The 27,035-nt window shown below is 41.8% G+C and overlaps 1 protein-coding gene across 1 annotated transcript in view; it reads right to left on the reverse strand.

The window, feature by feature from the left end:
• The window catches only part of NEK10 (NIMA related kinase 10), a 472,071-nt gene that overhangs the window by 211,055 nt on the left and 233,981 nt on the right, over nucleotides 1-27,035 (reverse strand). The window contains exons 24-25 of the mRNA XM_082258594.1: nucleotides 23,660-23,789; nucleotides 685-755 (exon numbers count right to left, since the gene is read on the reverse strand). Of these exons, the coding sequence (XP_082114720.1) occupies nucleotides 685-755; nucleotides 23,660-23,789 (201 nt within the window). The remainder of the gene's footprint in view (nucleotides 1-684; nucleotides 756-23,659; nucleotides 23,790-27,035) is intronic.

Genomic DNA, 27,035 nt, shown 5'->3' on the forward strand with positions numbered 1-27,035 from the left:
GTAAGAAGAGTGGTCAGCTCATTACAACACTACATTCACACAGATAAACATGTACTACCATGAGTTAGAGCTCATTCACACCAGGCACATTAGATGTACACATGGTTGCACGGTTGCTGGTGTGTACTGGCAGAAACAGTATGGCTAAGCTGATACTGGCATCGCACATTGTTTAGCTTTTTTTTGTCCAAACTCTATGAAATGTCAAAGTAAGTTTTATTCACATGGCGTTGCAGTCCAGTAGTATGTATCGCAACCCGCTATGCTGAAGAAAAGTACTATATGTAGTACTCTTTATTAGTGCATACCACTACAATGCAATGGAAACAAGGCTTTTAACCAAGGCTGCCCAGTGCCCTTGAAAAGCCCTTTTTGCATACCATTGCAGCAAGAATTAAACGTGATACAACCACTGACAAAACCTAATGAATACAAGTGTATAAAATGCTCATGGACTTTACAATATTGACTAACAATGTAGATATTGATTTTTTTGTGTAGAATGAAAAATCAATGTATTACTTTTGGTACACACGTCAGGATTAAAAAAAAAAAAAAAACCTGGGATTTGTTTTAATCCCAGACAGCTCATACTAATTATTTACAATTTTTAGAATGTTAATATATTTACTTTCTCAGGAATAATCAATGTGAGTTGTAGATATAAATATTAAATTGTATTACCTTTTAATAGTATTTGAGACTTTTTCGGAATACATTCCCTCAGGTACAGGAACATACGCAGCTTCTACAATCTAAAAGAAAAAAATGTTTTGCTTTTATCACTGTGACACAAACAGTAATAAGCAAGCAGACACTTAAAGTTTTTCAAGGCACAGAAAAATGGTGAATCATTATACAGAGAGATCAGATGTTATCATGTACTGCCAGATACAGCATTAAAGGACATTTCCAGGCTTTATTAAAGAGGATCTTCTCTCTAGAAATAAATAAATAAAAGTCACCAGCTACAAATACTGTTGCAGCTGACTTTAATTAAAAGAACACACCTGTCGGAGGATACAGCATCGTTGTCCCTGGCGCCATCCTGTTTAGCGTGGGAAGCCGGCTGTGACTTCACAGCCATCTCCCCACCGCAACATGTGTAAGCCATGGCACACTTTGCGAATGGTCCTGCAAGTCCCAGAAAGATGCAGGCAAAAAGAGGGAGGCCAAACTATCAAAACTAGGTACCCACTCCCCCCCACCCCTCAAAAAAAATAATAATGATGATAAAGTACCGAATGTGATAGAGGAAGGAGGGTGGAGGACATAAAGCAGAACTTCCTGCTTTAAATTTTGACTACTACTTCCTATTCTTCTTACAGTATCATAGAGGAGTTCATCCATCCTGCCCCTTAACTCAGATATATTAACAGCATAGTGCATTACAGCTGTGGTCCTCAACCCTGGCCTACAGTGCCCACTAACAGGCCAGGTTTGCAAGATAACTGAAATACATCCCAGGTGATATCATTTGCTGCTCAGTGATTGCAGTACTCTAGTCTGCATCTCCCCAAGGTAATACTTAAAATCTGTACTGTTAGTGGGCCCTGAGGACCGGAGTTGAGGACCACTGCATTACAGTATTTGGTCAGCTTGCTATACCAAGTTTCACCTGTAACTGGAGCTGTAGGCAATTTGACTGCAACAAGGTGGAATTAAAGCAGAGCTCCACCCAAAAGGGGGAAGACCCGCTTGTCCGCACCCCTCCCCCCTTCCACTGCAACATTTGGCACTATTTGGAGGGAACGGATACCTGGTTCCCGGGTAATCTCTGAGCATTTCTGGTCCCTCATCCTCAAGCCCCCCCCCCCCCGCTGCCTTTTGGGAAACATACAGGTCACAGAAAATGGCGGGACCATTCAGAAAGCGCAGTGTGACTCGTGCATGTGCAATAGCCAACCAGCTCTGTAACCTGAAGACTTTACTACTGGTTTTCCTTACTTATAATGCCCGCGCCTGCACCTGAAGCTGATTGACGAATTGGCTTGGGATGCCGGCATCGCAAGATCCCCGGACAGGAAAGTGTCCTTATATTAAGCTGTAGCTGCTGATTTTTAATAATTTTTTCCAGACTGGAGCTCCTCTTTAAGCTGCCCATAAATTTAGGCTGATTTTCGGTCAGCCTGCAGACTGAACGTAAAAAAAAAAAAAAACTTCATCCACACAAACAAGGTCTGCTGCTGTCAGAATACACTGATAGATAAAAGTGTTCTAGTATCTACTTCTGTCCAGCGGTTACAGCAACACACTGATAGAAATTTGACCAGCCCATGCTGAATCAGCTGAATTTCGATCAGTGTATAGCCAGCTTTAGGCTGGCCATATATAATACAAGCTAATTGTACAATTGCCTTTAGATCTACCATCACTTATATAGTTCAAGGGCCTGTCTGATTTGATACGTATTCAATGGTTTGTTTAGGTTTGTCCTCATACTACATAGTTTTGGTATATCCAAAGCCAGCCATACACTAAGTAGCATCCTCCTAGTTAGGTGCTAGAGAGAAAGTATAGTTTTGAGTTCTGTCTGCTTACCAGAAGGATTGCAGGTAAATCTATGTTGTTCTCTGCATACCAGACAGCAGGATCTGTTAGTGAGGTCTGCTCATTGTGCTCAGGTGCAACTCGTTCTGTCTGCAGAGTGTTTCACACAGGTCCAATAGGCAGGCATATTGGACAGTGGAAGAAAACCTGACAAATCAGTGCACAGGCTTTTGATACAGCCCTGGTGATTTAGTGAGGAAGAGTGCCTCAGTGCATGCTGGGATACTGTATAGACCCCAAGCACATGTGCTCGTGGCTTTTAGTACAGCCTACAGAGTGCCAGTGAGGAGCTGAACCCAGAGGTCTAGTGAAGCTGACTGAGAGGGGAGACACTGAAGGATCTGATTCTGCAATATAGTGCATACAGATCTGTGTCAAGGGGCCTGACCTGAGGGGGGGGGGGCACCCCTGCAGCTAGCAGAGTCAGTTGACGGGTGTCAGTAAAGGGGATGGTAGTGAGTGTCCAGAAGATAATGTAGATTCACCAAGTGTATTGCTGGAGAGAAATAAGCAAGACTTAACCCTTTCCATACATGTGGCAGCATGGATTAAGCATTGCAGCTGCTTCCACAAGCAACCTGATGAGGCCAAATGAGAGTTGTCCTTATCCATTGTGAATAGTTACAGTCGGAGTATCCCACTATTCCCTTCTCCCATCCAAGTTCCAAAATAAACACTAAAAACCAATACCCCTAGACTGTTTATTGTGTGACAAGTCATCGGGAGTAAGGAGGGATGTGTGAACTGTTCCACAAGTGACTGTGTGCTGGTAATCAGAGGAGGCCCAAGAAGTCATCATACAGCAGGCCATACGGGGTCAGTGCTACAACTATACAATCTGAAAGCACAATCTCCCTAATAATTATCAAAATAATGCAATTTAAGGACCAACCTAAACAATTCATTCAATCAGCATCAAATCAGGCCAACTCTTGTACTACATAATTAGTGGTGGAGATAATGGAGATGGTACAGTCAGATTGTTAAGTGTATGTTCAACCTTAAAGTGTTACTAAACCCACAACAGTAAAATTAGTCTGTATATGCAGTAAAGCATGCTTGTTATACGCACTGTGGAAACTAAGGGGTTAATACTCCGCATTGTGTAAAAAGGCTGTTTGATCCTGTCTACTCTGATCCTTCCCTTCTTCCACTGTCCCTAACCCATCTCTGGATCGTACAGAGGCTAGGGGACAAGTTACACATGCCCAGTTTGGTGTGTATTGCTAGAGAGGTTTTTTTTTCTTGGGAGGATGCATGTAATCAGCACAGGGCCAATCAGCACTGTCCAGACAGAGGGTCAGGGGTCCTGCAGCCTCATAGGACAGTCAGAGTAGAATGAAAACTCCTCCTACAAGCTTTAACCAGACACCAATAGTAGACTGCTATATATTGCTGATGAGAAAAGATATTTAGCAGGTTATTTTTACTAAAATAATTGCATTTCCATGTTCTGTGTACTGTGGGAGAACCAGGTATAGTGAATGCAGGCTCCTGGGTTTAGTAATACTGTAAGGAGATCATACAGAGTTTGTACAATTAGATTGTATAGTGTATGGCCAGCTGTAGAGCGGTAAGAGGTAAATATGTTTGATTATGTTTAGAATTGATTAAATGATTAGTTTAGAGTGCCCATTTTACAGTCATAGCTACCTAATATCTGTCATATCGATCTACCTAATAACAAGTCTATATCTGTACCAGAATTGGATTCCAAATCAGAAAGAAATAGAGAACGTTCACTTAGCAACTGCATGTTTATTTTGAAAGGCATACTTTATGTTTACCTAGCTTAGTGAATAAACTGTGTCAACCTATTTATTAAGCTACATGGACATTTACTCTGTTAAGTGAACAGCATTACTTAAGCAAAACTACCCCATTCCATGTATCTGCTAATAAGGCAGTCTGGGCAACCTATTCATTTCTTCGGGCCATGTTGTATTACAGAGATACTCCAACAAAAATAATAATCAGGGTGCCTTTGTGATGTTTTTCTTAAACCATCTAAAGAAAAAACACAACATAACAGCTGACTGCAATATGTTTAACTGAACAATACCATTCAAAAGATGCAAATAGTGAATGGAAAGAAACTATTTTGCAATAGGTGGAGCACTTTTCAGATTGTCTGTTAAATTGCTGAGCTATGTGAATTTGCTTTAAATATGCAAACAAATTATAATTCTGTGTCATCGGAATAAAGCTTTCGAATATTTCATTTTTTAAATATATACTTTAGAACTGGCATGTAACATTTACAGAATTTCAAGGCAAGTTAAATATATTGCTAGATTAGCAAAAAAAACTGGTGCAGTGAGTCCTAAAAGTTAAACAGCATTGCTATTAAATTCTAAAAATTTACACTCTCCCCTTTTTTTAATTAACAGTAAAATTGTTATGTTTTTAAAGAAAAATGTTACTTGGAAATTCATAGAAAAACATTGCAACAAATCACTGTTTTTAGCAAACCAAAGAAGGGCTAGAAGCTCTGTTAGACCCCGTACAGACAGAGGCGACACCACTTGGTGGGGCGACCTGTGAAGTCGCGTTGCACAGCGTGCACCACGACCTCGGCGCGACTTGCACGGACTTCATATCATTGAAGTCAATGCAAGTCGCCTCCAGGTCGCCCCAAAGTAGTACAGGACCCTTTTTCTAAGTCAGAGCGACTTGTGTCGCTCCTATTAGAACGGGTCCTGTACTAATCAATGGCGAGCGACCCACCGCGACTTGTCAGGCGACCAAGTCGCCTGACAAGTTGCGCTAGTGTGAATGGACCCTTATTTTAATCTATTACGGTATGTGTCTTCCTGTCCCAGTGACAACCACTACCCTAATTTCTTGTTCTGCTATTATGGGGCAAAATATCAGGTAAAATCTTGCCAATGGTGTCACAGACAATTATTTGATTAAACTAAACACAAGTATTTTTTCTTTTCACTGAGGGACACAGGATTCAGAGACAATGTTGGTATAGTGCTGCCTACAGGAGAATTTGGACACTGGACACTGGTAAGCAAAAAAACAGTGACCAGATTGAAATAACCCCTCAAACTCTGGTCTTTTTTCTAATATCCTAGGAGGAGAGGTGAATCTTCTGTACTGAGAAATGTTTAGAGTATATGTGATCCCTTACCTTGTAAAACAACCCATTCTGTTTAAATTGAAATGCAAGGCAAAAAATGTGTATAATATAAGTGATTACATAATTTCATGTTAAGGTGGGGGTGGAGAAACAGCAATACATTGATCTTTCCAGTAAATAGCTGCATAGGGGGATGTGTCAGTACAAGTCTGACCATTTGAGGACAGGCAGGCTGTGCTTCTTGAAATAAACTTTAAACTTGTGAGTAGATTATGACACAGTGGCTCTGAGGAAGAGGCGTAGCCTCGAAACGTGTCAGCCGTCATCCAAATAGGGCAATGGACAATTGTGTGGACTACTCCTGACACTCAAGCTATTGAGTCTGATATGATTATTTTTCACCTTTGTTTGTGAGTAGCCATTTTTATGTTATATTAATAAAGCCAATATTGAGGATAATGCGCTAGGTCGGTACGCCCTTCTTTGTGAGTTTTGTGCTTCTTGAAATGAATGTGCTCTTATTGTATGCCTGGTGTGGTCAATTTAAAATAGGAAAGCAGGGGTCATTCCATGTGCCGCACATCTGCCAAAAGCCATGGGTAGCAATGATAAGAGTAGACTGAGCTAAGACTCCATCAAGGCCACACCGCTCACGTTTTCCTGTTTGTATACATTGAGCTGAGACACGCCCTTTCCTAGCTTTCCCAGTGGCTGTTCACCTGACTTGGACCGACAGGAGACTGGAGTGGCACTCCATGTCTTTTTTGTGTGGGTTAGCAGGAAAGCAGGGGAACTGGCAGGAACAACAGGTATTTCACACAAAGGAAGGAATGCAAAAAGAACAGGAATATTTTAACACAATTACATGGTACAATAGACTCATATCAGGAATATGAAATGTTGAGGTAACATACTATATTCTTTAGACATTTTTATCAACCATTTTCTTTCCTTTTTTGCAAGATTAATCTTTTTTCAATCAAGACCTCACTACACATTGCTTGAGCTAGTCTCTTTATGCAGCTTTCTAGATTGGCGAACCCTCAGCAGCAGTTTTAGAGGCCATACCTAGTCTGTGCTGAACAGAATGATTGCGGGACCTGCTTGGAGTGTGACTTTCAAGCCCTGGGCTCTGCAAACCTTTGCGTACCTATTAGTTGGACTAGATGGACTTTTTTTCAACCAGATTAACTATATAACTATGTAACCTTGTTAGTTAGCCACAGAGCCTTTTCTGGTTCCACTGCTGTGACACGGCCTTAAGTGTGACCCTACCTCTAATGGTATATAAATTGGTCATGCGGGCTGAGAATCAGAGGCTTCTTCCTTTATTAGAACCATTGGACCTATTACCTTTATTCTTTTGGTTTCCGCAAAAAGGGTTAAAACACTGAGGAATTTAGTAGTACCTTACTAGGTGAAGTGCCACATGTGCATATTCTGAGTTCTGTTCCCAGCAGTTAGTTTGAGGTAACGTCTTCCAGAAACAGTAGCCTGGTCACCTCCAGCCATTTGACCCTTTCAGTCAGTGAATATGTGGAGAACTCTTTGACCGAAATATCAGACTGCAGAGTAATCATAGAAAAAGCGTCTTCTTCTTAACCTCTCTTCGGAGTAGAGTACTCATCTACACCAGCAAAAAGGCCTAGGCCTCAAATTGGAAAGGCCAAGAAGAGTTCTGTTTCCTACTTCCAGACTTCAACCCTGAAAACCAAACCCAAGCCAGGAGCCCAGTTTAATCAGGAACCCTGACTTTCTAACTCCCTCAAACCTTCAAACAAGTCCTCTTTAGAGGACATCTATTAGTCTTTGTGGACATCCAGAAAGAAGCATTTAGGATGCCCTGGTAAAGGAGGTGGTTTCCAAAGACTAAAACTAGCGTTCTGCTCCAACCTACTCCCTGCTTTTTGTCTTCCAACCTTCCTGTGTCACCACACAGGTTGGCTGACCTTCATGGAGCTCTTCTGGATCAGGAGGTTATTGCTGCAGTTCCTGTAACAGAAAGGTATCTGGGATTTTACTCCAACTGTTTCACAGTCCTTAAACCAAAAGGATTTATTTGTCCCATACTGAATCACGAGGCTCTAAAGGTTTTCATTTGGATCCTAAAATTCTGCAGTTTTTTCACCACATCATGTCTTTGCTTTGTTGTGGGTCCCCATCGTTTTCAGTTTGTGGCTTTATCATTCGGCCTCTGGTCCACACCCCATATATTCACCAAGGTTATGACCCCTATGCTTACCTTGTTATGCTCCCAGGGTATTACCAATTTGAGATATCTGGATGACTGGATGAGGGAGCATAGGGCACAAGTCTTCACCGCCAATGTGATGCAGACATTTCAAAAAAACAATGGCTTGACTCAATTCTAAACTTTGGTTCGATTGTGAACTTTCAGAAGACAGCATTGGGGCCAACTCATCACTTGGAATACCTCATCCTTAACGTAAACATAGCTCAAGCAAAGGTTTTATTTTCCCTAAGTCCCAAGAGAAACTTACCACACACTGCTCCCAGACTTTGCCACTTCTATCCAAGTGGTGACTGACCGCTATTGCATGAGATTTAGGCAGTTCTGTTTGCTCAGTTACACTCCAGAACCCTATAACTCAGCATCTTGTCAACGTGGGAGAAATAAGTTCAGTCTCTGGACAAACGGATTTGCCTGTTGCCAGGTTGTCTTTGGCCTGGTGGCTCATAGCCTGTCTCTGGTCCCTGTCTCTTTGTGCAATGTTAATCCCTTGACATAAACTCCTGTGGTTAAAGATATTGCCCTTTCCACTCTTACTCACAAGGTTGTTTTTCTTTTTGCCATAACTTCTGTGAGGCATGTTTCAGAACTGGTGGCCTTGCCTTTTGAAGAATCTCTTCTGCTCTTACAATGAGACAAGGTATTGTTGAGGCCTGGAGCCTACGAAAGGTGGTTTTAGCTTTTTAACTTAACCAGGACATTGTTCTTCCATCCCTCTGTCCAGCTCCAGTACATCACAAGGTGATTTACTTTTATTAGCTTGATGTTGTTCATGCTATATGAGTCAGTGGTCACTGCTTTCATTAGGAAGATATCCCCAGTGGTCCCTGCAAAGGGAGATCAGCTTCTCTCTCCACCATTTTAAAGAAAACTCTAGCTGAAGTTGGAATTTCAATAACTAGACCAAGATACCTGAAGCAAAACTTATGTACCTTTAGCTGCCTATAACAACCAATCAATATCTCATATGCATTTAAAAGATCAAACACAACTAGTTGCTATGGGTACCACAACGTTTGCTGCAGCATCTTTAGCTCCAGTGTACTTGTAGGTCACTTCCTATAATCTATGGTTATGTAATCCAAGTTCACTAACGCAGAATTCCCTTTTGTAAATTTATTGGTTATTTTTTTTTTAATGCACTACTGCACTCAGAGTCCTAGGATCAGAAGCAGCTGGCACACATTTGTGATAATCAAATGAACAGCAAAAAAATGTATACGTGTTTTGCCATGCTAATCACAAAAACAGTGACATAATATAAATACAAAAAAAAATCAAATGAAATAATCAAATGAAAACAAAAAGGGACAAGGAGTCCAAATAAATGTTCATAAAGTGTCTAATAAAGGAAGTGCAATTATTCTTCAAAAAAACAAGATGTGCTCCCCACACCACTGTGATTATGATATGACAGTACTTGTACCTCATGATCAGCTCCTCAGCACTGTCACATGGGCAGGAAAGGAGTCCAAAGTCCTGCGTAAGCTGTGTCAAGAAGCTCTGAAGATAACTCAAGGCTTTCTTTTCCTGGTCTGGGATGCTGACCATGGAAGTATAGGACCATAGAAGCACAGGAGAAACAAAGGTGCTGGGGAGGGGGCAGATAATATATAACTAAAGGCTTTTATATATTAGTCTAAATATGTAGCAGTTACAATGCGATGCATAAGCCTCAAAAAATTTGATTTTTGGTTTACTGTAAAAATATTTTTCCTGGAATTCATTAGGGATCACAGAGAAAGAAAGAATTCTGAGACAAATGGGTTTTACTGCTAACAACAGAAGAATTTGACATTGGCAAACCCCTCCCACTGCTATCAATCTCCAGTATTGTGAAAAAGCCATAGAAGGACTGGACTATAAGAGGTGTGGAACCTATGTCCTTTAATGAACTCCAATGAAAGGATTGTACGGTAAAGTCGGAAATCCTGTTTTCCTAATTGTTTATTATGAGAAACAAGGTAAGAAGGAATTCTGAGACAACTGGGATGTCCAAAAGCACTCAAACTGAGGGATGGGTGACACAGCAATGAATCACCAACACACTACAAATAAGGAAAAAAACAGAAGCCCAAAGACCTGCCAAAAAGGCCTTACATCCAAAGCCTGAAACAGCTGAGGCTTGAACGTCCTCCTGGTCAAACAAGAAAGTATGAATAGAAGACCAGTGATAGCCTGACAATTCTTGGAAACAGATGCTTGATGCTGAAAATCTGAGGATGCCATTACAGATCTAGTGGAATACACCATGGCAGGAAAAGGTAATATCTTGTCCTTAAACCTATAGCCTTGAATAATGAGCTGCCCGAGATGGATAGAAATGGTGGAACTAGAGGGGCGTGGCCGGCATCCTGAGGTGATGGACGCTTAGTTCTGAGCTCTGGATGAGCGGGATCGTTTAGGCGGCTCACAGCGACAAGGAAGGTAGCAAATTCATCCCTAGACACCTCTACTATTACCCCACAACTTTACTTTTCACATGAGGAAACGCAAGTCGCGGGAAGGACCCCGCAAACTTAAAAATTTCTTCAGTACAGCGGGGCCTCAGAGAAGTCAAAATGGCACCTGCCTCACAGCACTGCCACACAGACACACAGCAGCAGCTGCTGCTGCTGCTGCTGTGTCTCATGAGACAGATTCCTTAAGGCAAGAATATACACATGAGGAGAATGGTCACCCTGACACCTTGATTTTCCAGAGCCCAGTGAAACAGAGGAAGCTGGACATTACAACTACTCAAGTGAGTACCTCTCCCTCCTCTGTAATTACTCCACCTGGCACAAATCTCTTTGGGGAAAAACTGGATGCTTTTCCCACTGCTGGCCAGCCCATAATTGATTCCACAATGAAGGATATGCTTATTACACTGCGGGGAGCTTTGCAACATGACATGTCAAGCTTTATGAAACAAACTAAAGTTGAAATGGAAGCTCTAGGTAATAGGGTTGATCAAGTGGAATTTAATATGAGTGATTTTGCTCAGGCTCACAATGAATTAGTAGATGCCCATGATGCTCTGTTGGATGAAATGCGCACCATGAAAATAAAAATGGCGGACTTGGAGGACCGCTCCCGCCGCAACAATATTAAGTTTCGCGGCATTGCTGAGTCGGTTCCTGCGGCGGAACTCCGCTCCTATCTACAAAAGATGATTGCTGAACTCCTCCCTGATGTGCAAGGTCAGGATTTGACAATTGACAGGGTTCATAGGCTCCCTAAGCCGTCCTTTTTGCCTGAGAGAGTACCTAGAGACGTCATTGCAAAAATACATTTCTTTCATGTGAAGGATCGCTTAATGCAATATGCAAGACAACGTGCCTCCCTGCCTGAACCATATGCAGGTATCTCACTCTACACAGATCTTTCCCAAGCCACTGTAGCTGCCAGGAAAAATCTTAACACCATCACAAAAATCCTGCGCAACAATAACATCAAGTACAGTGGAAGTTCCCGACTAAACTTGAAATTGAAAGGAACAACAGGACCTTTTGGATTTCTGACCTGGATGATGGCCTCCTCTTAATGAGAAAATGGGGACTACTCCCCCCAGAGGATGATGAAGACATCGCGGACCAACCCTCTCAAGCGGGCAATTCAGGTCGCTGACCCTCCTACCACACCGCGCTGTGGTTCCTCCGCCTTGGAATTATTACACCGAGCTCTCTGGGCCCTTACCTGACTGTACTCCCTTAAGTTGCTTAACCCCTTAGAGATGCGTATAGGATTCGCCTGTACAATGGGCCGCTGGAGGCCCTCTGTTGCCAGGGCGGCTGCCTGTATGTTCAAATTTTCCCCTTTTTTGTTGTCTTATATATATTTTTTTTATTTTTATTTCATCAGCAAACCTTTTGTTGGTGCACCGTGCACTTCTTTATCACCTGATGTGACTTTGTGGCACTCCCTTTGTATACTTTTTCTATTCTGTTGCCATGGTACTGAAACTAGTATCTCTTAATACAAAGGGGCTAAATAGCCCACACAAAAGGAGATCTCTTTGGAAAGACGCTGTTAACAAACAAGCAGATATTCTATGCGTACAGGAGACGCACTTCACAGCACTGAACCCACCTAAATGCTCTCACAGATCTTTTCCACATATTTTTCAGGCAAACCTTTCTAAAAAACAAAGGGGTGTCATGATGGCATTCAGGGACACTCTGTCCTTTCACTTACTGGACCTAGTTACGGATGTCAATGGCCGGTTCCTGATTGTTGTGGCAACCGTCAATAACATTACCTATACCCTGGTCACACTATATGCTCCTAATACCCATCAACAAAAGTTTGTTCGGAAAGTGATGAAGAAGGTGAGATCAGTGAAGAGGGGGTATGTTCTTCTTTGTGGAGACTTTAATATCACCATGGACCCATCTATAGATTCCACAGCTAGAACTCGCAAGAAAAAGTTAGGTCTGGCTCCCTATGTTTTTCAAGAGGACTTCCACGATCCCTGGCGGTGTTTGAATCCCACTGGACGGGACTTCACTTTTTTCTCTAATCCGCATTCCTCTTATAGCAGAATTGACTATTTCCTGGTTGATCGTAAGCTGTTGTTGAAAGTATCTGATGCAACAATTGATAACATTTCCTGGTCTGACCATGCGCCGGTCTCTCTTGAGATCACGGATGGTCACCCCAGGTTCAATACCTCTTTATGGAGGAATAATACCTTTTTGCTGGCTGATCCGGCTTGCACTGAGGAATTGAAGGTCCGCCTTCAGGAATTTTTTTTTTCTTCAATGCAGGGGGCTCGGTTGATATATTTAATCTATGGTGTGCTCACAAGGCATTCATTCGGGGATTGCTAATACAGATGAATGCCAGAGTTAAACGTAAAAAAACACAATATATATTGTCTCTTCTGGCGGAGATTGCTCGGCTGGAGAATTTGCATAAAATTAATTTACAGGACTCGGGACTGACAGAACTCACTAAGGTTAGATCTGATCTTAGATTGGCCCTGTTAGATAACCATGATAGGTATATCCTAAAATTAAAAACATCCTCCTATTCGCAGAGAAACAAAGCAGGGAAATGGTTAGCCAGACAGTTGCAGCAACAACGCACTAGAACCCGGATCTCCCAACTGGCTCATCACGCCAAAGGTACCTTGGCTATTAGCCCACATGACATAGCACAGAACTTTAGCGATTACTACTCCTCACTGTATAATTTGCGGGAGGACCCTGGTGTACATCAGCCCTCTCTAGAGGAAATTAACACTTTCTTGGACAAATTGAGGTTACCCGCAATAGATGCATCGACCCTAGAATTAGTAAATAGACCTATAGACCCTCAAGAAATCACCAAGGTAATTAAAGATCTTCCATCCCATAAAGCGCCAGGCGCAGACGGCCTGTCCTCAGAGTATTATAAAGCGTTCTCTGACATTCTCACTCCTCACTTGTCTAATCTTTTTAACGAGGCAGTCTCCACCGAGCAATTTCCCAAAGAAATGATGGAAACTATTATTATTACTCTACCGAAACCGGGGAAAGACCCCACTCTCCCTCAACACTACCGGCCTATATCTTTACTAAATTCTGATGTGAAGATATACGCAAAGGTACTCGCAAATAGGCTCTTGGAAGTTACCCCGACTCTTATAAGTCCTGAACAGGTCGGCTTTGTTAAAGGCAGACAAGCACCAGACGGCATTAGGAGGATGATTAATTTAATTCACCAGGCTGGGACCCGTCGATTGCCTTCCGTGCTCCTTAGTTTGGACGCGGAAAAGGCTTTTGATAGGGTCCATTGGCAGTACCTGGACAGAGTCTTATATAAATTCGGCATTTCAGGCCAGCTTTACTCTGCCATAATGACCTTATACAAAAACCCTTCTGCAAAGGTATTTACCTCTGGTTCTTTATCTAGATCTTTTGACCTATCCAACGGCACCCGACAGGGCTGTCTGTTGTCCCCAATCATATTCACTTTAGCCATCGAACCCTTAGCGGCAGCTATTAGAGTAGACCCTCTTATTAGAGGGATAACAATAGGTAACCAAGAGCACAAAATAGGGCTTTTTGCAGATGACGTTATTCTGTCGCTTTCCGATCCACAAACATCTCTCGCCCAAGTTCAACAAGTAATAGACACCTTTGGCCAAGTATCGTACTACAAACTTAACACAACCAAATGCCAAGCACTCCCACTTTATTTAACCCAAGATAACTTGGCCCATTTGAAAGCTCAATTCCCCTTTCAATGGGAACATAGCACCATTTCCTACCTAGGCATCCAGCTGACACCATCCACCTCTGAACTATATGAGGCTAATTTCCCACCTCTACTCCGTAACATAGAACATGATATGAAGCAGATATATAAAGCACAACTATCCTGGCTAGGTAAAATGGCTGCATTTAAGATGCAGCTTCTTCCCAAACTATTATATTTTTTCCGCACCCTCCCAATATCACTACCATCTAGTTTGTTTGCGAAATGTAATACCCTTCTTAGGACCTTGATATGGTCTGGCAAAAGACCGAGAATAGCCCTTAAAACGCTGGTGAGCAAGAGAACCCACGGAGGCGCGGGGCTCCCCAACATCCCCTTTTATCATACCGCTTCACTCCTTGACCAAATGCAATATTGGTACAGGAACCTTCAGACAAACTTTGGGTTTTCATGGAGAGATCCCTTCTAGTGCACCAGGATCTAGGGGCACTATTAGCTGCCTCATCCTTGTCCTCCTCAACCCACCGCATCCATCATCCTACTATTACGGCCACACTAACTGCCTGGCGATAATTACTGTCCATTCGCCATCAGACCCTTGAAAGGCGTAATTTAGATATTCCATTGGGGGCTTACGAATGGATCATTCCATCCTTCTCGACATTAGATTGGAAAAAAAATGGCCACAACTATTGGCTCAGCGTTAACGATAGCTCTCTCCCCGCAGACTGCTTTAAAACCGCACAAATTTGCCATTTTCACAAAACTAACAAACTTGCCTTCCAGTTATCCATCCCTGCTACGGCATGGGACTTCCTTAGGGGCCATGCTATATCTGGCACATGGGGCATATCTTTTTTTTACAACTTGTATATGAATACCCAAGCACCTTCATTGGGCCCAAGTAGGACTAAATGGGAATCTGAATTCCAATTGACCTTTACAGATTCACAATGGCATAAGGCCACCACGGTCAACTATAAACTGTCTAAATGTATTGATCATTGGGAACAATTACAGAAAATATACCATGGATGGTACTTAATGCCTCATAGGCAAAATCTATCCCTCCTCCAGTGCGTTGTGTTGGAGACGGTGCAATAAGGTAGGAACACTGTATCATGTCCTTTGGGATTGCACCTTTGTTCAACCCTTTTGGAAGGAAGTGGAGGTTTTGATTGGAGTTTTTCTGGGCACGACCTTCTCTATCTGGCCGGCTTTGGCACTTTTGAACTTGGGAATAGATCTGATCCCTCCGAAGTACCAGACTATAGTACTCCACATCTTGTTTGCTGCCAGATTGACCATCACTCACCATTGGAAATCACCTGAGTCACCAAAAATTCAGGAACTTACTTCACGGGTAAACACACAATGTCATTTTGAGAAGTTACTAGCTGTTAAAGATCATAGAATGCCTACCTTTAGCAAACGATGGATTCACTGGTTAAAGCATCCTAATGCTGCTCCTGGTCTCAAGCCCAATTAGCCTGCTTTGATTTACTACCAAAGAGTATTCCCTTTACTTTACCTTTCATGTATTCTCTGTTAGTGTCACAAATAACACCTTGTACAACTATGTACATGTCAGTCTAATATATGGTGGTCCACGGATGTTTAGCTGTCGGAGGGTCTACCCCCTCCCCCCCCAACTGGACACAGTGTGTACCCATTTGGGGTGTTCAGGGGGGTTGGGGGTGGCCCTATTAGAGAATGGCCATCAGCGACCCCATCTTATAAGTATTAATGCTATTCGTATATTTAGATTGCTTAATGCTGTAATGGCTTATCTACATGGGCATGAAGTTAGATTACATAACTGCACCTATGTGCTACTGGCCATAATATCAATGTTTTATGAGTTTGCTTTCCTCTGTTATTATTATGATTTCCTTCCTCTGTTATTATTATGATTTACTTTCCCTGTTTGTTACTATTTGAAATAATCTTAATAAAAACTATTTAACAAGAAATGGTGGAACTAGAGGCAGCTGCCCTGTACAGAGACCTTGGGGAATGACAAAAAGAAAGCCAGAAAAAAGATGCAGCTGAGCGGTAAACTCGAACAGCTCATTCCACATTCAAACAATAGAGATAAATCTCTTTGGGATGTACTGGAGAAGGCAATAAGATGTGGGTACAATGCTGAAAAGAAGAAACCACCTTAGGGAGAAATGAGACCCTAGGCCTCAAGAGAACTATGTCTCTGTGTACAACAAGAAAGGCCACTAACTCAAAACTACCCTCACAGAGCTGATAGCAACGAGAAAGCAACCTTGTGAGTAGGAGCTACCAGAGGAAAATCTCTGCTAGATTTAAAGGGTGGTGTTTGAAGAGCTGACAGAGCCATGCTGAGATCCTGTAGAGTCACTGGTGGAAAAACAGAAATATGTACTGGATATTCCTCGCTGGATAGTGCAAAGGAAGGAGCCATACCAGAGGGGGCTAGGGAGACTCAGAAGAGCCAAAACTCAAGCAGGGGACAACAATCCAGACTGTCAGCATCAGGCCTTTCAAAGGGGCACTGCAAGCTGCACTGGAGCTGTTGGTGTATCATGAGCAAGAAAGGCCCATGTGACCCCTTCCTTTGGGCTCATGATCTGACCCAATGCAAGTAGGAAATATATGACACTCCAAGCAAATCTGGGTGCTCACAATACCAGCTGCAGAAGCAGGGGATGTCATATCTCTGAGGAGGTGAGCTGCCATCTTAAAAGGGGAGGCCAATGGATGTGGTGTATCTGGATTTTGCAAAGGCATTCAATACAGTTCCCCATAAATGCTTAACCTACAAGCTAAGGTCTGTAGGCATCGACCATAAGGTTTGTTCTTGGATAGAAAACTGATTACAGGGTCGCGTCCAAAGGGTGGTCATAAATAACGTGTACTCAGACTGGTTTGGAGTGGTAAGTGGGGTACCCCAAGGTTCTGTCCTTGGGACCTTTTCTGTTTAATTTATTTATAAATGATATTGAGGATGGGATAAATAGCTCAATCTCAGTTTTTGCGGTTGACACAAAAATAGGCAGGGCAATAACTTCACATCAGGATACAGAAATCTTACAGAATGACCTGAAGAAAATAATGGAGTGGGCAACTACATGGAAAATGAGGTTTAATGTGGAGAAATGTAATGTAATGTTCTGCCTGAAACCTGTGCTATGCAACTTTCTTTTTCTCTCTCTTTGAATTACCAAGCATATTCAAACTTCAAAAGCAGCTTTGAATATACACTATTTTGTCAAAAGTATTGGGACGCCTGCCTTTACACGCACATGAACTCTAATGGCATTGCAGTCTTAGTCTGTAGGGTTCAATATTAAGTTGGCTCACCCGTTCCAGCTATAACAACTTCAACTCCTCCGGGAAGGCTGTCCACAAGGTTTAGAAGTGTGTCTATGGGAATGTTTGACCATTCTTCCAGAAGCGCATTTGTAAGGTCAGGCATTGATATAGGACGAGAAGGCCTGGCTCGCTGTCTCCGCTCAAATTTATTCCAAAGGTGTTCTATCAGGTTGAGGTCAGGATTCTGTACAGGCCCTCCACCCCAAACTCGCTCATCCATGTCTTTATGGACCTTGCTTCGTGCACTGGTGCACAGTCATGTTGGAACAGGAAGGGGCCATCCCCAAACTGTTCCCACAAAGTTGGGAGCATGAAATTGTCCAAAATGCTTTGGTATGCTGACACCCTAAGAATTCCCTTTCACTGAAACTAAGGAGCCAAGCTCAACCCCTGAAAAACAACCCCACACCATAATCCCCCCTCCACCCAATGATTTGGACCAGTGCACAAATCAAGGTCCATAAAGACATGGATGAGCGATTTTGGGGTGGAGAAACTTGACTGGCCTGCACAGAGTCCTAACCTCACCTCCATAGAATACCTTTGGGATGAATTAGAGTGGAGACTGCAAGCCACGCCTTCTCGTCCAACATCAGTGCCTGACCTGACAAATGTGCTTTTGGAAGAATGGTCAAACATTCCCATAGACAGACTCCTAAACCTTGTGCACTGCCCTCCCAGAGTTGAAGTTGTTATAGCTGGGATGCCATTAAAGTTCATGTGCGTGTAAAGGCAGCAACCCAATACTTTTGACAATATAGTGTATTTAGTAGCTGTGAGAAACATCTGAAGTCTTGCATGTTTATTAGCTCCTCTGTATATGTTTAAGCAGCAAAGAGGGTGTCCCAGCATCACATGCAGAAGTGTTCTAAGAAAATAAAATCACCAACAAATACAGTTGTCGGGTTCGAAAGCTGGAGTCATGATCATGCTGGGTGTACTATCTGTATGCATTTTGAGGCTTTTAGTCATTGCAAGCCACAGGCAATGCAGTTCACTGAAACCTTATTAAAATGTATTATAAAATATATTTTTATGACAATGGTAGATGCCAGGTACACATAGTTTTTTTGGGGGAGGTGAGTAGGTAGAGTTTAACTTTAACCACTTGCCGACCAGTCACATTGACTGTACTGCGGCAAAGGGGTTCGTTGTCGTCTGGCGACGTAGACTTAGTCACCAGACATTCCCCTCTCTCAGCGGCGCGCGCGGGCCGCCGGAGGCTCGCCCCCGCTGTATTCAGTTACAGCGGGAGTCGAGCCAGGGGAGGAGCGGCGGTGATCACCGCTGCTCTTCCCCGATCGTCGGGGATCTAGTGTGGAAATCCGCCCGCTTGTGTAAACAAAGCGGGCAGATCTCCTAAGTGACAGGCAGGGTCAAATTGCAGGGTAGCATAGCTGAACCTGCGATCTGTCCCTGTGTCACTCAGTCACCTCCCCCCCACACACGTCAGTATAACCAGGCGTATATTAACCCCTCCCTCTCCAATAAAAATTAACCCCTTCCCTGCCAGTGTCATTTTTACAGTAACAGTGCATATGTATAACACTGATTACTGTAGTAATGTCACTGGTACCCCCAAAAGTGTCAAAAATGTCAGTCAAGGGTCCCATCTGTCCGCCGCAATGTCGCAGTCCCGCAAAAAAAATCGCAGATCGCCGCCATTACTCGTTAAAAAAAAAACACCAAAAATGACAGAAATCCTTCCCTTAGTTAGTAAACGCAATCAAAATACGTTTATTGCGATTTTTTCTACCAAAAATATGTAGCAGAAAACAAATTGGCCTAAAATGATAAAAAAATTAGATTTTTACATTTTGGGGGGGAATTTCATATAAAAAAATTTGAAAAATATTGTTATTTTTTCAAAATTGTCGTTCTTTTTTTGTTTATAGCGCAAAAAGTAAAAATCGCACAGGTGATCAAATACCACCAAAAGAAAACTCTATTTGTGGGGAAAAAATAAATTTAATTTGGGTACAGTGTTGCACGACCGCGCAATTGTCCGTTAAAGTAACGCAGAGCCGAATCGCAAAATATGGCCTGGTCAGGAATGGGGTAAAACCTTCCGGTCATAAAGTGGTTAAAAATACGCTCATTGAGAATTTTTTTGTCAAACACATGTAGCTAAATACATTATGGCCAAAATATATTACAAAAATTGAATATATTGGATATTTTTTAACTGTCAAAGTAGAAAAATATTGTTATTTTTTCAAAATTGTCGCTTTTTTCAATTAATATCGCAAAAAATGAAAATCGCACAGGTGATCAAATACCACCAAAAGAAAGCTCTGTTTGTGGGAAAAAAAGGAAGTAAATTTCGTTTGGGTACATCGTTGCATGACTGCGCAATTGTCAGTTAAATTTGCACAGTGCCGAATCGCAAAAAGTGGCCTGGACGTAAGACAGCAAAATCCTCCGGTGGTAAAGTGGTTAAGGACGATGTCACATTAGTGATCCTGTCACTGGAAACAATTGCCACCAACAGGATTACTAAAGAGACTACTCTCCTGCTTCAAATGGTGTCTTACCCTCGCTGACTGATATGCTGCAGACTCTTGCTCTCTAATGAGGGCGCAGTAACAGAGAGACACCTCATTATGTTAGCCAGAAACGGAAAAAAACTGATAACAGCTAAGGGCAACACAAACACTTTCATTTTTAGATATTTGTACTTTTATACATATAGCCCAGAATCATATAGGCCACCATTTATGCTAAAATGTAATTTGCTTTATGTATTACTTGGCAACTTAAACACGGCGTCCTTAGCATTCCCTGTTATAACTTTGCTACAGGTAAATGCTATAATTTATAGTGGAAAAATGAGCTGAATGTTACATTGAGGTTAGCCTCAGAAGAAAAAGAATTGTTGAATAGCACAAACTGAAATTAAATGTCACATAATGAACACATTACTGCCTCTGTAAGAAACATTAACCCTCTAAAACACTAAAAAAATAATGCAGTATTTAAAATTTCATTACAAACTGTCATATTAGCATAATACTGTTTTATATTTCCAAGAAAACCCCATTTAACTAATAGAACTAAATAAGTTGTGTCTGTGATATTATAATTCATATAAGTAAAGCACTGTATGCTTTAGCAATGAAATATTCATAGAATAATTGGGAAGTTAATCTAGTGGATAATATCTATTGTCTGCTAAAAGAAGTGTTTTTTTTTTTTTTAAGAATATTGCATTATTAGTAATGAAGCGCAACTACTGTGCTTACTCAAAGCTTCTACAGGTGGTAATTGACATAGAGCAACACATTTGTATTCAAAACAGATTTAGGATTGTTAAATATGAAAAATATTCAGATTGCTCCATAAACATTGTCGGATAGTTGGACAGTTTAATTTCACAACACTGTGTAACCATCACATGGAAATAAAATGAGAAAAATTAGGTCTTGGTGAAAATGTTTTTGTTTTTTGAAGAATGCAATTACCAATACCCAAGTGATCTGTTATGGCCCTTCATGCATTATAAGCATACAGATGCTTGGAAGATCAAGTCTAAATTCCCTACTTATGGTTGCTATACACACTTGCTTTGTTATAGCAGTACATTTTTAAAGAATATTGTTTGCATACAGTATCTTACAAAAGTGAGTACACCTCTCACATTTTTGTAAATATTTTAGTATATCTTTTCGTGTGACAACTCTGAAGAAATTACACTTTGCTACAATGTAAAGTAGTGAGCGTACAGCTTGTATAACAGTGTATATTTGCTGTCCCCTCAAAATAACTCAACACACAGCCATTAATGTCAAAACCGCTGGCAATAAAAGTGAGTACACCCCTAAGTGAAAATGTCCAAATTGAGCCCAAAGTGTCAATATTTTGTGTGGCCACCATTGTTTTCCAGTATTGCCTTAATCCTCTTGGGCATAGAGTTCACCAAAACTTCACAGGCTGCCACTGGAGTCCTCTTACACTCCTGCTTGAGGACATCACGGAGCTGGTGGATGTTAGAGACCTTACGCTCCTCCACCTTACATTTGAGGATGCCCCACAGATGCTCAATAGAGTTTAGGTCTGGAGACATGCTTGGCCAGTCCATCACCTTTACCCTCAGCTTCTTTAGCAAGGTAGTGGTTGTCGTGGAGGTGTGTTTGTGGTCGTTATCATGTTGGAATACTGCCCTGTAGCCCAGTCTCTGAAGGGAGGGGATCATGCTCTTCTTCAGTATGTCACAGTACATGGTGGCATTCATTGTTGTCTCAGTGAACTGTAGCTCCCCGTGCCGGCAGCACTCATGCAGCCCAAGATCCAAAACCATGACACTCCTACCACCATGCTTGACTGTAGGAATAACACACTTGTCTTTGTACTCCTCACCTGGTTGCTGCCACACACGCTTGATACCATCTGAACCAAATAGGTTGATCTTGGTTTCATCAGACCACAGGACATGGTTCCATTCATATCCTTAGTATGCTTGTCTATAGCAAACTGTTTGCGGGCTTTCTTGTGCATCATCTTTAAAAGAGGCTTCCTTCTGGGACAACAGCCATGCAGACCAATTTGATGCAGTGTGCGGCATATGGTCTGAGCACTGACAGGCTGAAGCCCCACCCCTTAAACCTCTACAGCAATCCTGGCAGCACTCATACATCTATTTCCCATAGACAACCTCTGGATATAATGCTGAGCACGTGCACTCAACTTCTTTGGGCAACCATGGCGAGGCCTGTTCTGAGTGTAACCTGTCCTGTTAAACCACTGTATGGTCTTGGCCACCGTGCTGCAGCTCAGTTTCAGGGCCCTGGCAATCGTCTTATAGCTGAAAACCCTGTTCTAGTGGAAGAGAAGATGACAGCTGAAACTCTTACCAGTGCAGCAGCAACTATGGATTCTGCTGTGAAGACAACAAATATCCCAGCAATATGCTAAGAGACGGGAATGGGAACAATTCCTAATTAAAGTCGGGATTTACTCTTACAGCAAAGGTCCGTTGGATTGGTTTCCAGTCTGCAGCAGCAGGAAGTGTTTGGGGCTATTGGATCCTACCTGTTGAGCTCTACATCAGTGTTTTGGGCGTTGTGTGACCCTGGTGGGTCTGAGTAGCTGGTGGGAGTATTCAGTGACTCTGTTTGGTGGTGGATCCTCTCCTCTCTGCACTTCTTTGGATCAATTTGAGTTCTTTGCCATGAGGTGCCATGTTGAACTTCTAGTGACCAGCATGAAAGAGTGAAGGCGAAAACACCAAAATTAACACACCTGCTCCCCAATTTTCACCTAAGACCTTGTAACACTAATGAGTCACATGACACCGGGGAGGAAAAATGGCTAATTGGGCTCAATTTGGACATTTTCACTTAGAGGTGTACTCACTTTTATTGCCAGCGGTTTAGACATTAATGGCTGTGTGTTGAGTTATTTTGAGGAGACAGCAAATTTACACCATTATACAAGCTGTACACTCACTAATTTACATTGTAGCAAAGTGTCATTTATTCAGTGTTGTCACATTAAAAGGTATAATAAAATATTTACAAAAAAGTAAGGGGTGTACTCCATTTTGTGAGATACTGTATATAATACAAACTATTAAACTGAGATTCAAGAGAAAACATTGAATGTGAAAATGTTAAATCCCTGTAGGTAATCTGATAATTCCCTCAGGAAGACCCTACTGCTGCTGGGGTTTTTGAGAAGTATAAAGGGTCTATATGTCATACCAGCATTGAGGCATATGATAACTGAAGCATTAAAGCTCCTTCACACCTCTGCATTTTAGGTGAAACTTAACCTACTGTATTATAAACTGCACAAAACACATAAAACATTTTGCACATTTTTTGTTAAAAAAAACACACCACTACACACAGTAAAATGCCCTTGAACACACACATTAAAGTTGCATGTGTTTTTAAGCGCAGAATTGTGAATGGGTGCAACATATAACAGTATATTTATATAAAACATTTAGGGCTTGTCATCTTTTAGATCATACTATATTTGTGACAGCGGTTTAGCAATCAACAATCTGTACACATATTGCTATTAGCATCGCCCGAAGTAAGTGGCAGCTAGTGTTGTAAATATGGCACCATTTAATATTATTCCTGTCATTATATTTTATTAACTAGGACAAACAACCGCATGGCCCCAGCACAAGGATGACACACACACATTTGTGGAGTGTTCCATATTAAAAAAAATAAATAAAATGACAGAGCAGCAAGATCCCTTGTAAGGGGAAACAATGCAAACCTGCGTACTTTGGTAGCTAAAGACAGCATATTGGTACTGTGGAAGGGTGGGTTTAGTGTTGCCATTTGATAGAGGATACATCCTGCTGCCCATACATCAGCCTTTTCACCATAAGGTTCACTCTTAACAACTTCTGGACTGTGGAAGAAAAAAAAAATGCAAATATTTTTCATTATAGTTTACTGCAAAAGTATCTGGCTTTTAGGATAGTACCAACTATATATCACATAATGGGGCTACATCGATAAATAATTATAGAGCCACCTGGTTCCTAATCTTCTGTCTTCAATATGAAATTCTAAAAATAATTTTAAAATTGTTCTAAAATAGTAAGTATTGTGACACCTGCCTTTACACGCAAATTAACTTTAATGGCATCCCAGTCCTAGTCTGTAGGGTCATATATTGAGTTGGCCCACCCTCTGCAGCTATAACAGCTTCAACTCTTTTGGAAAGGCTGTCCACAAGGTTTAGGAGTGTGTCTATGGGAATGTTTGACCATTCTTCCACAAGAGCATTTGTGAGGTTAGGCACTGATGATGGACGAGAAGGCCTGGCTCGCAGCCTCCACTCTAATTCATCCCAAAAGTGTTCTATCGGGTTGCGCTCAGGACCCTGTGCAGGCCAGTCAATTTTCTCCAAACTCCCTCATCAATGTCTTTATGGGCCTTGCTTTGTGCGCTGGTCCAAATCATTTGGTGGAGGCAGAATTATGGTGTGGGGTTGTTTTTCAGGAGTTAGTCTTGGCCCCTTAGTTCCAGTGAAGGGAACTCTTAAGGCATCAAAATACCAAGACATTTTGGACAATTTCATGCACCCAACTTTGTGGGAAAAGTTTGGGGAAGGCCCCATCCTGTTCCAACATGAATGCGATATGGAAGAGCGAGATTGGGGTGGAGGAACTTGACTGGCCTACAAAGAGTCCTGACCTAAACCCCGACAGAACACCTTTTGGATGAATTAGAGCCATGCCTTCTCGTCCACATCAGTGCCTGACCTCACAAATGCTCTTCTGGAAGAATGGTCAAACATTCCCATAGACACACTCCTAAACCATGTGGACAGCCTTCCCAGAAGAGTTGAAGCTGTTATAGCTGCAAAGGGTGGGCCAACTCAATACAGAACCCTACGGACTAAGACTGGGATGCCACTTAAGCTCATGTGTGTTTAAAGGGAGCCATCCCAATGCTTTTGACAATACAGTGTATATGTGTGTGTATATATATATATATATATATGGTCCAGTGACCAGTATGAGAGAGTGAGAGCGGTAACACCAAATTTAACACACCTGTTCCCCATTCACACCTAACACTAAAGAGTCACATGACACCGGGGAGGGAAAATGGCTACTTTGGCCCAATTTGGACATTTTAAATTAGGGGTGCACTCACTTTTGTTGCCAGCAGTTTAGACATGAATGGCTGTGTGTTGAGTTATTTTGAGGGGACAGCAAATTTACACTGTATACAAGCTGTATACTCACTACTTTACATTGTAGCAAAGTGTAATTTCTACAGTGTTGTCACATGAAAAGATATAATAAAATATTTACAAAAATGTGAGGGGTGTACTTACTTTTGTGAGATACTGTATATATATATATATATATATATATATATATATATATATATTAGTTTATCCAAAACTATTTTTATAATGTTCCTGCTTTGATAGAATAATAAGCACACAAACATAGACAACAGGGACGCTGACTGCAAAAGCGTAAAACAAGCTTACTGATATTCCAAACCCTAACACTTGACCCTTTACCCAACCAACTCCTCAATACATAGCCATATGGAAAAAAAACAGCACGTTCACATAATTCTTTCAAATGGGGGAGTCTATATTTTGATTTGATTTGTGATAAAGTGACAGGTGCATTATCCTCTATTTATTCTTTGTTGCTATCCTGTTCATGAGTTGACACCTCTTTAGGTTAGGGTTGTGTTTATGAGTCAATCGATTTTTAATTACCCTTTGAAACTTGAGGTCATAATTCTTTTCAGCATGAGTAAGGTCGTAATGTCTGAAATGTGTATACATTGTTAACACTGTACATGTTTACAGTGTTAACATAGCCCAATAGAGAAAAGTAACTTTGCAGAAGGATTATCCACTGTGCTTTTTTTTTAACTTTTAAATTGGCTATGCACTTCACGTTTTACATTCTGCAATCCCAGACTGTTGCAACTGATATAGTTACATAGTTACATAGTTAGTGAGGCTGAAAAAAGACACAAGTCCATCCAGTTCAACCTATGATGTGTGCGCGTGTTTGCTTTTAACCGTACATTGTATACCCCTGTATGTTGGGGTCTTTAAGGTGTCCATCCAATAGTTTTTTGAAACTATCAATGCTCCCCGCTGATACGACTGCTTGCGGAAGAGAATTCCACATCCTTACCGCTCTTACAGTGAAGAACCCCTTACGCACTTTAAGGTTAAACCGCCTTTCCTCAAGTTTTAGTGAGTGGCCACGTGTCTTATTGTATCTCCTTTCTCTGAATAGTTTGTTCCTTATGCTAGGGTCGCCAGTACAGTATTTGTACATTGATATCATATCCCCCCCTCAATCGTCTCTTCTCCAGAGAGAATAAGTTCAGTGCTTGTAGTCTTTCCTCATAGCTGATGTCCTCCATTCCCCTAATTATTTTTGTTGCCCTTCTCTGGACTTTCTCCAGTTCCAGCACATCCTTCCTGAGGACCGGTGCCCAGAACTGGACAGCATACTCCAGATGTGGCCGGACCAGAGTCTTGTAGAGTGGAAGAATAATCTCTTTATTTCTGGAGTGAATCCCCTTTTTTATACAACCCAGTATTCTGTTGGCTTTGCTTGCAGCGGCTTGGCATTGCATGCCACTTCCAAGCCTGTTGTCTACCAGTACCCCCAGGTCCCTTTCCATCCTAGACTCACCCAGAGGTTCCCCCCCTAGTGAGTAGCTTGCTTTCTGGTTTCTGGCCCCCAAGTGCATTACTTTACATTTTTCTACATTAAATCTTATCTGCCATGTAGTTGCCCACCCCGTTATTTTGTTCAGGTCTGCTTGCAAGATTTCCACATCCTGCATAGAAGATATTGGCATGCCTAATTTAGTATCATCTACAAATACTGAGATTGTACTAGATATCCCCTCCTCTAGATCATTTATGAATAAATTAAACAGGATTGGTCCCAGGACAGAACCCTGGGGGACCCCACTTTCCACACCCGCCCAATCAGAGTACTCCCCATTAATCACCACCCTCTGGACTCTCCCCTGGAGCCAGTTCTCTATCCAGGTACTCACCTTATGGTCCATACCTATCTTCCTTAGTTTGTACAGTAAGCGTTTGTGGGGAACGGTGTCAAAGGCCTTTGCAAAGTCCAGATACACCACA

The sequence above is a fragment of the Pelophylax lessonae genome (assembly GCF_965119305.1).
Source record: "Pelophylax lessonae genome assembly, chromosome: 5".
Classification (NCBI taxonomy): Eukaryota; Metazoa; Chordata; class Amphibia; order Anura; family Ranidae; genus Pelophylax; species Pelophylax lessonae.